The sequence below is a fragment of the Cucurbita moschata genome, unplaced genomic scaffold, assembly GCF_002738365.1.
Source record: "Cucurbita moschata cultivar Rifu unplaced genomic scaffold, Cmos_1.0 Cmo_Scf00008, whole genome shotgun sequence".
NCBI classification, from domain to species: domain Eukaryota; kingdom Viridiplantae; phylum Streptophyta; class Magnoliopsida; order Cucurbitales; family Cucurbitaceae; genus Cucurbita; species Cucurbita moschata.
In genome coordinates this window covers 1,400,959-1,412,676 of record NW_019268524.1, presented here as the reverse complement: position 1 = coordinate 1,412,676, position 11,718 = coordinate 1,400,959, and the positions used below count along the sequence as shown (strand labels likewise).

The following is an 11,718-nucleotide window of genomic DNA, read 5'->3' as shown; positions in this document are numbered from 1 at the left end:
AAAAAAAAAAAAAAAAAAAAAGCTGACGGGGGAGCAAGAGAGTGGACAACACGTTCTAATCGGGGAAATGGATGAGCGGGTGAAGTCTTACAGTTTTCACGTACTAAAAATGCGTTAAGACGTCATTTCAGCGCTGGACAGCGATGCTTCTCCTTTCTTACGGGTCCGACACTCCCACATCGCAATACTAGGCGCGTGATCATCACTCGCCTCCAACTCAGAACCCTGGAAAGAGCTGCAATCACCTACAGCGCCAGATGAAGCCAACAAAATATAAAATCCAATGGAAGGACGCCACGTAGGTGAGCTGATTATTTAAAGCCAAGCCGCTTGAGAAAGAAAGTCCGAGTGGGATTGAATGTGTATCCAAGCTCGAAGCAGCAGATAAGAAAAAGGGGCTATGCCGAAGTGTCTTTGGGTTCAGAACTTCAGAAAATGGGATTTATGCTCTCACTGAACTTCCTTCTCTTCCATTTCTTCTAACTGTTGCTATAAGTTACTGCCGAGGTTCGCCGGAGGCGTTGCTTCGGTCTGGTTTCTCATCGGCGGTTGCACAGAGAGAGTGTGCGCGTGTGTGTTTGTAACTGTTGAGGTTTTTTTTTTTCTTCTACGGATCTTAAATGGAGGATCGGGAGGAGGAAGAGAGGGCGGAAGAAGAGGTGCAAGGTTCGAGTCTGACGATGGAGAAAGTGGCGGTGGCTAAGAAGTTTATAGAGAATCATTACAGAGCTCAGATGAAGAACATTCAAGAGCGGAAGGAGAGGTACTTCAATTTCCTTAGCATGCGCCTCTTTGATTCTGAGGAAATGCAGGAACTGAGAATTGTTTGAACTGAAACGTTGGATTCGTTCCTCAATTTCCTACAAGTTTAATTAAAACCCTTCGTTTTACTGTAGCAACGTCTGTATGAGATTGAGATCTCATTGTAATCTCTTGCTCTTCATTTGCTGAGTTTGGTATCTTTGCAACTTTGATATGTTAGTTATCGTGTCTCTTAGGAAATATGTCTTCTAACTGAATGATCTTAGCATTCGTATCTCTTTCATTTGAATTCGCCATCCTACTAGTAATGTAGGATGACGAAGAAGATGTGCAGAAGTTAATTGTCCAGATTATCATGCTTCCCTAGCTCGTACTTGTTTTCAGTTTGTTAAATCTTTCCATTAGGAAAGAATCTTATAAAGTTCGAGAAAAGCTAAGCTAAAGAGAAAAATCTTTAGGTGCTTTAAATCTCTTTATGGAAATAGTGCAATGAGGGTTGGGAGATGTGGCTTTCCACGACTTGTAATTTTCAACATTTCAATGGTGTTTCTTTTATTTTGTTTTCCCGGTTTTTTTCTTCTTGCCAGGGCTGTTTCAATGTAGATGTACATTTGGACTTCTAGACTCAATTATTTTCTATCTTTTTTTTTTTTTTCATGGAAGACGATGGGTGTTGGAAAGAAAGTTAGCCTCCTCGGACGTGCCTAAGGAAGAACAGATCAATCTTATCAAAGATTTAGAGCGGAAAGAAACTGAGTTTATGCGACTCAAAAGGCACAAGATTTGTGTTGATGATTTTGAGCTTTTAACCATCATTGGCAGGGGGGCTTTTGGTGAGGTTAGTTTATCATTCTGCTCTTTATAATATTATTCAATTTCTTCAGTCTAAGAGTTCCATTGATTTTTAAACGTTCAATTGTTATTTTTGGTTCAATAATAGGTTCGATTATGTCGTGAGAAGAAATCTGGTGACATATATGCCATGAAAAAATTGAAGAAATCTGAAATGCTGATGAGAGGACAGGTAAAATGAACTCATCAATCTTTTTCCATTTGTACGTCATTTGTTCAATTAATATCAAGGTATCACCCTGTCACTGATATGGAATAAAAGTTGATCCCTGCATGCATTTCGATGTATAGCTTATTGGTGTTATATGCTTAGAGTTGATTGCATGGTGTAACAATCTAAACTTATTGGTGTTATATGCTTAGAGTTGATTGCATGGTGTAACAATCTAAGTGCAAATTTCATGGCAGCATTGCTAGTTGTTTATGACACTGGACTGGATCCAGTAGTAGTAGGTCTGTTAATGGGAACACATGGTGCATAGCCTTTCCATGCCAATGATCTTATCATGTCTTACTGATATTTCAATTTCTTGCTTATGGATATTTATTTGGATCAAGGTCAACTAGTGCCAACATGTATTTTTTTGGATCAAAATCTCTAGGATAGGAAAGAGTATTCAATTTTTTTTTTGGAGAAATTTCATTGATAAATGAAATAAAGGATTTAAACACTCCTATCCACCAAAAGGTGTTTTACATGAAAGAGCTCTAATTAGTAATTTAGGATGTAATATTATAACCAGAAAAAGGGTGTTTACATTTACACCAATAAAAAGAATTAAAAATAAAGAGCTTTATGAAAGCCTCAAAACTGGTGACTATATCTCTGAAAATTCGACCATTTCTCTCGCACCAGAGAGACCAAAAAACGCATTAAAAGTGAGCCATTACACCTTTGGACCACAAAAGGGATGACCCTCAAAAATCAAAGCTAAGAGATTAAACACGTTGTGAGGTAAAGCCTAACTCCAACCAAAAGCTGTTAGCATGGAGGTCCTGTAACAATAAGCAAAAAAAAGCAACTAAAGAGGAGATAAACTCATAATCAGTGTGCTGAAGTCCCATTGTGAGACAAACACATAACACACCAACAAGGAGAGAAAGAACAATGCTGCATTCCTCGTAATCGATCAGCAATAATTATCTTTCCAAATAACAGAATAAATTTTGTTTGAAGTGGACCATTGGAGTGAATTAAATTTTCCATCAAAGAGCTAACAATTATAGACTTTTGAGGGTTCTAGAGTCCAAATCCAGAAATCATTTGAATTTCTCAAAGTAGTTTGGGATAAAAGTTGAGATAGATGAGTCCATTCCAAAATTTCAGCTTCATTGAGAATCCTCCGAAGACCTAGATCCCAATCTGAATGATTTGAATTCCAAAAAGAAGCAATATCCTCTTTTTGTCTGTTTGTATCTATACAATTAAACTAGAGTTATGCTATATATTGACTTCGTAGCGTCATGAACTATCTTTAGCAAAGTCTTCGACTGCTTTTGTCTTTGATAAATATATGTGTGTGTGTGTACTTTTACTTATGAATTTGGTTTTTGACCTTCAATGCTTTCCTTTATAATATTATCTCTTGTTGTTTTATAGGTGGAACATGTTAGAGCAGAAAGGAATTTATTAGCAGAAGTTGCCAGCCACTGCATAGTGAAGCTTTATTACTCATTCCAGGATGCTGAGTACTTGTACTTGATCATGGAATATCTTCCAGGTGGAGATATGATGACTCTGCTTATGAGAGAGGACACATTGACTGAAAATGTGGCTAAATTTTACATTGCACAGAGTGTTCTTGCAATAGAATCTATCCACAGGCACAACTATATCCACAGGTTCTAATTTTGTTTATGCTTTCATGCTTTTGTTTAGCTAGAGTGCCAAAAGATGTGTGGCCATTTTAATTTATACATTTACTGTTTTTTTTATTATTTGCATAGTGGAACTCAAGTTGTCTTAATAGTTTAAACTCACTCTAATCACAGGGACATTAAACCTGACAATCTTCTCCTGGACAAAAATGGTCACATGAAGCTTTCTGATTTTGGTCTCTGTAAGCCACTGGATTCTTTAACCTTATCAGCACTACATGAAAATAAAGCCATGGATGATGAAAGTTTGGCAGAACCAATGGACATTGATGATAATAGGAGTAGTTGGAAGAGTCCCAGCGAACAGCTATACCACTGGCAAATGAACCGTAGGAAATTGGTATGCTATTTGCCATCACAATTTGTACTAAATTCCACCTTACTACATTTAAATCATCTCTATAAGAATAAGTACAATATGTTACAATATTTATTTTTGGCTAGAGCTGTTTAAGACGTGGAAATTGTGGATGTGCTAGTTTGAGTATAAATAATTGACATAGTTGGACAATATGCTGTCCAGCTATAATATTATTGTATTTTTGGAGGATCTATTAGCAAACTGCCAAGAAGGTAATAGGTGTTATTGCGTTTGACACTCTGACGCTGAAATGATGCCCCATGATGACATCATGCTGCCTGGTCAAAAAAATTTCCGCCTTCTGTTTTTATATGATATATAAATCTGTAACAAGCCTTATGTGTTACTGGAGATGCCACAGACTCAAATGACTCAATAGCTTGTTTTAAATCATTGATATAGTTGAATAATATGTTATCCATCTATAATATCATTGTACTTTTGGAGGATCTATTAGCAAACTGCTGAGAGGGTAATAGGTACTATTGCGTTTGGCACTCATTGGTGTTGAAATGATGCCTCCATAATGACATCATTCTGCCTGGCCAAAAAAGTTTCCGCCTTCTGTTTCTTTATGATATCTAAATCTTTATTAACAAGCCTTATGTGTTACTGGAGATGCTACAGACTTAAATGGTGCAATAGCTTGGTTTATATTTTGTATTAACTAAAATAGTTGTTAAAAAGTTAGCCTTTCTGTTATCATTCTTACCTTTTCCTTCTTTCATTTGGACAGGCATTTTCAACAGTTGGAACACCTGATTACATAGCTCCAGAAGTATTACTCAAAAAAGGATATGGGATGGAATGCGACTGGTTAGTTTTGGCATATTTTTGCTTGCTATTATCAAGTTCCTCTTATAAAAAAATGTTTTCCATTTCCACAATTGATGCATACTAAATCTGGATGATATTTTTTTGGACATCACATTATTGTTATCAAAATGTTCAATTAACGACTTCCACATCTCTGGTTGATGTTATGACTGTCAGCATTTTATGGATGGTAATTATTTTTATTTGTAGATTCTAATTATCAATTTTTTTTTTTATCGATCTGAGCCAGATATATTTTTGTTGATAAACTAACACCATAGTTTTTCTGCCTAACGTGATAGGCAAAAAAAATGTTCAATTATTCCATCAATTGAAATATACTGTATAGAAAGAAACGAGAAAAAGTAAATTTAGTTGATATAAAGCATTGTAAACACATATCGAAATCATTTATAGTTCATACACAAAGTTATCAGAAGGAGAAGAGAAGCATTGAGTAACTACTAACTAGCATGGCCCTTCACTTTTTGGATGAGATACTTCCATTGAACTTTATTTTTAAAGAAGTAAAACATATTTGTATCCATGTCTTTATTATTCTGTTAACTGAACTTCCCTCAGGTGGTCCCTCGGTGCAATTATGTATGAGATGCTCGTTGGCTATCCTCCATTTTACTCCGATGATCCAATCACCACCTGCAGAAAGGTAAAATGTGCTTTTATATTGTAAAGATTTAATCCCGTTAGTTCAAAACTTCAATATCTAATAGTTTGTTTTGAATTAAAAGATTGTGATCAAACCTCTTTTTCCTGTACATTTACTGCATTTCTAAAAAATTATGGAAATTTTATCCACCAGAAATTAAGCGCAAATAGTAAACTAATTAAGCAATTACTGTCAGATTGTTCACTGGAAAAATCAACTGAAGTTTCCAGAGGATGCTAAGTTGTCAATTGAAGCAAAGGATCTCATCTGTAGGTTGCTTTGCGACGTTGAGCATAGACTTGGTACTGGAGGTGCATACCAAATTAAAGTAAGTTTCAACTGGTTAGACAATCAAGCACTTGCGGGTAAATATATTTTCTTAATTTCCGCAACTGAGAGGAGATTTTGTTTGTTTCAGGCTCATCCGTGGTTCAAAGATGTCATCTGGGATAGACTTTATGAAATGGAGGCAGCATTTAAGCCTGAAGTTAATGGAGAGCTCGATACCCAGAACTTTATGAAGTTTGATGAAGTATTTTCTAGAGACCTTTATTATTCATCTACACAATACACACCTGCACATACACGTTATCTGTATTTCTCTCTCTCTCTCTCTCTCTCTCTTAAAAAAAATTGTGATATTCTCTAATGTCTAGTCTTATATGAAGTCCACAGCCACCTTAATCACCATACTTTCCTCTTTCAGATTAGGGACCATGGTGACAAACGGTTTCTTATTATGATCCTTCCCTTTGCACTCCTAAATATCCTAATCCTTTTTATTCTTGTATGATGTGAATAATTCCAAAAAAATGTACACACGTAGTACATGCATATCCTTGAATTCTGATTTATTTTTAGTAAGAACACATCTGTTGACAATCTACTAGCACTTGCACTTTTGAAATGCTGAATTGCAGCATTGTTTTGATGCATTTGTGTTTTGCGCAAACTAACTTCACTATTATAAATTGGTCTAATAATTCACTTTTTTACAATTTGTTTTAGTTGGATCCACCTATACCAGGAAAACGTGGCTCCGGACCCTCAAGGAAGGTTTGTTACATTGCATTTTCGTTTTTCCGTGGCATAAATCTGCGAATAGGGATCTTTCCTACAGAAAACACACGTCAAAATAATACATAATCGTAAACAAGTATAGGAATAATCTTATGCAGGTTACTTTCTCATTCTATGTATGCGTGTATAGTATGTAAGTTTGAAGTAGTACTCATTTGTTGCAGATGCTATTGACTCCCAAAGATCTCAGCTTTGTTGGGTATACGTACAAGAACTTCGATGCTGTCAAAGGGCTTCATGGATCACTCGGTAATTCTTTTGCTTTGATCAGTATTATTTTTAGTCATTTAGAATATAGCACCCCAAACCAGCCTTATTTTAAGAGGTGCAAAGAAGGCCAGTTGAAGTGTGCACCTAGTTTAATTTATTTTGTTTTTAAAGAAATACGATATAGGTTGTCTAAAATCCTATATAACATACCTAATCTCTTAGGCCTTGATTGATTACCATTTGGTTTTTAGTTTTTAAAAATTGTTCTTGATTTCTCATCAATTCTCTACAATGACTTTCATCTTTCTTAACAAACTTCAGAATTATTAGCCAAACTTCCAAAATAAAAACAAGTTTTTGAATTTTTTAAACAACAACAAAATCTTTCATCTTTCATATGTAATTTTTTTAATTTATTTCTATTCTTCTCTTGGTATAGGAAACTCGCTTTTCTCTCTGATCTCATATTCAACTTGCTTTCTTCTCTGATCTCATATTCAAATGGCAAGTTTGGCAATCATTTAAATAACCAAATCATCCTTAATCCTTAATCTAAATCTTAATCTTTTGGGGTTCATAATCACGATCATTTAAATAATATTTCGATTTCAATTTTTTTTTACTATTATTACCCCAATTTCGTTTCTGTGTCAAAATTTGAAATTTGCCGGTTAGTTTATTGCTATCCATTTTGAGGCAGATCTTTGACTAAATTTCCTTCAACTCTAACATTGCAGATTCTCAGAGATTGTCAATGAAACAGCCTCCGACTGATATATTAAGTAATAGATCTTATCCTTCATATTAATTATATCCTTTTCCTTTCTCAATCGAAATTGTAAATTTATATTTAAGTTCATGGGCTGATTCTTGCTGATATCTGCAGATGGCACTGCGGGAGACTATGCAGCCGAACTAATAGCCAGTGAGGCCGAAATGCAGATGCTAGCAGTATCAGGAGACCCCATGTTGCCATAACAGATGGTAAAATGAAGGGCGAGCTGATCTGCATATCTTTTTTCATTTGCCCGCTAATTAGGGTATCATCGCGTCTCTGAAGTCTGCATTTATTGTGTATGCTGCCATTCAGTTACAGTTTACAATACAAAATGGATATATAAAGCAAACAACAATGCCTGAAGAGTTTCTAATCAATGAGAGACCAGCTAAGTATCAGCACTTGGTGAAAGGTAAGTAGGGTTTTGTGCATTATATTATAAATGTAACTTAGAGCAGAGTCATGAAACTTTGTCCTAGCTGCCCAGGTTTGCAATGTTGGAACCTTGCTTTCTCTTGTGGCAGTTGTTCTCTTTGGTCAAAGTTTTTTTTTCTTATCAATGGCTAGTTATATCAACGAACTGGATATAAGCCATTTCAAAACTATTATCATTGTGATCGTGTGTGATGAGGTTATGTGGAAACAAACATATATTTTAGTTGTGAAAAATTGTATGTTTTTATATTATATTTTTGGCGGGCAGGTCGAGTCGAGGATAGACGAGGCCCATTTTCTACATCATTTTTTTTTTCTGTGTTCCTTTTTCTTTTGGAAGAACATGAAATTTTCCATGCTTTCTTTTGTCCATTGTTTGGTCTTGGGTATTGTGGTCCATGTTTCTTATCTAAAAGAATAAAGTGCATTTTGATTCCTGTTCTATGATAGGCTATAAAATCTAATCATTTTGTGTTCTCATTGTAAGCATTGTGTCAACAGAACAAGAAAATATCTTAGCATAGGAAGAGAAGATATTTTACGTAACTTATTCTTTATACTGTTAGCAGGAAAACAAGGACAACTTTTTGGTTTGATAAAAGTACGTAGTTAAACTGTAATGGCCCTAGCAGATATTGTCTTTTTTGGACTTTCTCTTTCGGACTTCCCCTCAAGGCTTTAAAAGATGTCTGCTAGGGGAAGGGTGGATATTGTCCTTTTTGGGCTTTTCCTTCAAGCTTCCCCTCAAGGCTTTAAACTGTCTGCTAGGGAAAGGTTTTCATACTTTTATACAAGACTAACGTGGGACTCTCACGCAAACAACTATAGCATGTTTTTTCACTGGGTTGGTCACTAGTTTTCAATTTGTTGACTGATTTAAAAAAAATCTTTGCTTTGTTTGTTCTGTTTCATAGAATCTCATTTGGTTTAATCCCCACTGTTTCCATTGAATTTGATCAATGGACTATCATTATTGTCTTGTCTTGTTTGAATACTTACAATCATAAATCATTAAATATTCAAGTGACGGAATTCAGCTAGAAGGCAAAGATCTTGATTCATTCATTATGTTGATTTTTCGTGGATTCCATTCCATTATAAGATTCGACTTTCATCACTTGCACAAGCATGCTTGTCACTTGGTATGTATTCTAGCCTCATTGTAATGAATTTTTAGGAGGGCTTGAAAATTTTCTCAATAGGGACAAAAATCGTGATGTATCCATTATTCATTAATCGATCGACCTAACACATACTAAATAATATTAATTTTAAGGATCAACAAAAATTAAGCAAAGATATAATAATGTTGTAATAAGCATGAACTAAATGTAGAATATGCATAATTAAGCTTAGAAGAAGCACGACTTCATCTTAAATTATTGAATGTGCAACCAAAGTAAGGGCTGTTTTCTAGGGGCAAGCAGTCAGGAGGAAACATTACAGTAAAGAAAACTTCTTCATTCCACTTTATTATTATGGGGTTGTGGAATTGATTGAAGTTCATAAATCTAACCGAGACAACTATAACATCGCAGGAGCCTTGCTTTCAAAGGCGCTTCATATTCACTATTCAGTGATACGTGATAAAATGCATTCATCCAACCCTAGCTCTTGTACAACTCTAGAAAGATCATGCTCCTTCTGAACGCTCTGAACCCATCTTGAATTGATGTGAACACGCTCGATGCTCTGCTTCAATGTTCGGGCTATCCCTGGCTTCACACGGCTTGCAAAGAACTCCTCAACTTCCTTCGCTTTGTCATACGACGCAAACTGAAATGACGGTGAAAATGAAGGATAGATAGGTTATAGGCGAGAACTAACCAGGGTGGTAGAGAAAGAAGAGAGCTGTACAAACCGGTGAGACTGTGGCACTGACAAAGCGTCCGATCAGAAACCCGGAGTCGAAGATTTTTGAGATTTCTTCCCACTTCGCCTGCGTTGACGTTGTCTCATTGTTATAGTTTCGAAGAAACAAAGCACGAGATATGAACAATGAAAAAACAGGTCTTATTTGATAACTATTTTTTTTTTCATTATATTCCTAAAAAACACATTCGAATTCTAAGCTAAATTTCAAAATAATAATAAAACTAAGAAAACTGTATGTGTATGTGAAACTAGTGTCTATAAAGCTTCTTGATTATATATATATTATATTGTGAGATCCCACGTCGATTGGGGAGGAGAACGAAACACCCTTTATAAGGGTGTGGAAACCTTTCCCAAACGCGTTTTAAGAACCTTGAGGGAAAGCCCAAAAGAAAAAGCCTAAAGAGGAGAATATATGCTAGCGGTAGGCCGGTATAACAAAAGGGTGGCCAAAATGTCATTCAAGAATAAATTGTGCTCATTTCCCCCTCAACATCCAACTTTGGGATATAGCCACCCCTATTGTAAGAACTTTCTGATTGATATGCTAACAGGATAAATATTTACGAGAAAAGTGCAATAAAATAATAATATAGTGTGCTTCTTAATGGAGAGGATTGAGTATATCACCTTCAGCCATGTCCAAGCGGTTTCCCGTGCTTTCCAATTAACCCCTAGTCCAAAAACAGCATCTTGACTACGAACCTACAAGTGAAAATAATGAGTATTTTGAGTCTCAAATGCAAGAGGTTGTCATTGTATGAAGAAACTACAGTACCTCAGACGACAACAAAAAGTTGAGAACTTCCAGAATGATGTTAGGATCTGGACAAGATGCCAAGGAACCTAAAAAGAAACAGAAGTAATCATATGAATATTACACACAACACAAGGAAACTCGTTAGTTGACCAAAAATGATATGTGACTTACTTAAAATGCGTGTTTTCTCCTGGCTAAGATCAGTCTCTCTATAAATTCTTAAAAGTGATTCGTAACCAGATCTGTTTGAAGTACTGACTGTCTGCATTACCGCCACGTACGCAGCCTGAAACATTATAATAAAGAAAACATGAGACGATTAAGAACGTAAGATTCTTGCTTAGTTGTTTGTACAGCATTATGTTCCTCCAGCGTACCTTTCTAATATCAGGTGGGAGGAGTGGCGTACTTCTGTCATCTAAAAATGCATGATATCGCCTATTCGCTTCTTTTATTGTTGATTCACAACCGAACAGAGCAAGAGCCGTCAATATTTCTCCTCTCAACATTGCATCAAGATGGCTTTCGCCTGGTTTCGGGTCCCAACCCAGTTTTCTACATATAAAGTTGCATATATAGATAAAATAACCAAAAAGATGGCAAGATAACTTTTATGCAGTTTGTATCTGTAGATATTTGGCATCCAGACACTCATTAAGAAGTTCAATATCCTAAGGACATTGTTGCAATACCTGAAAATCATGACTTCAACAAAATATAAATGGTACACCTTACCCTTTTGACCACTAGGGAAAATGGGAAAGGGTGTGTGTTGAATACGTTAATTTTAATATCACCAAATCCTAATTTTTCCAATAAAGTTACAGAGGCCATAATTTGGGAAATTAAGCCAGAGTCTCCTCGACCAATAATATCTTGGCCAATTCAAAAGAAATTTTGTTTTAAAAAAACAAGCAGTAAAAAGAATTCAGAACCTCCGTGCCAACTATTGGGTTATTTAGATTTATAGAATATGGAATTCTTCATACCAACACAAGGATTTGCAGAAACAAAAGAAAATGCAAAACATTTCAATTAAATCTAAGACAATATGTATATCATAAACTCCCCCCCAGCCAAAGGGAAAAAACACCCTTAGTTTTTCTGTTAACAAGAACGCACATCATTCAATAGATCAAGCTACAGTTACCATACTTCCATATTATAAATGTGCCGTTTATTTTGTTGACCACCAAAAAAAAAAAAAAAAAAAAAAAAAAAAAAAAAAAAAAAAAAAAAAAAAA

The 11,718-nt window shown here is 35.4% G+C and overlaps 2 protein-coding genes across 3 annotated transcripts in view; one reads left to right on the top strand and one right to left on the bottom strand.

Moving 5' to 3' along the window:
* Positions 1-341: 341 nt before the first annotated feature.
* Positions 342-8,211, top strand: LOC111446365 (serine/threonine-protein kinase 38-like). Of its 2 annotated transcripts, XM_023085153.1 has the most exons (14): positions 342-763; positions 1,426-1,600; positions 1,703-1,786; positions 3,215-3,456; positions 3,607-3,832; positions 4,590-4,669; positions 5,252-5,336; positions 5,533-5,664; positions 5,755-5,868; positions 6,345-6,392; positions 6,581-6,665; positions 7,364-7,408; positions 7,513-7,610; positions 7,717-8,140. In XM_023085153.1, the coding sequence occupies exons 1-13, from the start codon at positions 621-623 to the stop codon at positions 7,602-7,604; spliced, it is 1,551 nt and encodes a 516-aa protein (XP_022940921.1). In that variant the 5' UTR covers positions 342-620; the 3' UTR covers positions 7,605-7,610; positions 7,717-8,140. The 2 variants fall into 2 exon arrangements, with proteins under 2 accessions (XP_022940921.1, XP_022940920.1); XM_023085152.1 differs by having other exon boundaries at positions 7,513-8,211.
* A 965-nt stretch (positions 8,212-9,176) lies between these two features.
* LOC111446596 (aminopeptidase M1) overlaps positions 9,177-11,718 on the bottom strand; it is an 8,348-nt gene continuing 5,806 nt past the window's right edge. The window contains exons 14-19 of the mRNA XM_023085453.1: positions 10,852-11,029; positions 10,646-10,760; positions 10,493-10,560; positions 10,345-10,419; positions 9,701-9,778; positions 9,177-9,615 (exon numbers count right to left, since the gene is read on the bottom strand). Of these exons, the coding sequence (XP_022941221.1) occupies positions 9,409-9,615; positions 9,701-9,778; positions 10,345-10,419; positions 10,493-10,560; positions 10,646-10,760; positions 10,852-11,029 (721 nt within the window). The 3' untranslated portion in view covers positions 9,177-9,408. The remainder of the gene's footprint in view (positions 9,616-9,700; positions 9,779-10,344; positions 10,420-10,492; positions 10,561-10,645; positions 10,761-10,851; positions 11,030-11,718) is intronic.

What these genes read in the sequence shown, in the direction of transcription:
- LOC111446365 (XM_023085152.1), top strand. Translation starts at nt 621, where the DNA reads ATGGAGGATCGGGAGGAGGAAGAGAGGGCGGAAGAAGAGGTGCAAGGT. An exon ending in AGGCACAACTATATCCACAG is followed by an intron (nt 3,457 to 3,606) that starts GTTCTAATTTTG and finishes CTCTAATCACAG; the next exon opens with GGACATTAAACCTGACAATC. An exon ending in GAGGTGCATACCAAATTAAA is followed by an intron (nt 5,665 to 5,754) that starts GTAAGTTTCAAC and finishes TGTTTGTTTCAG; the next exon opens with GCTCATCCGTGGTTCAAAGA.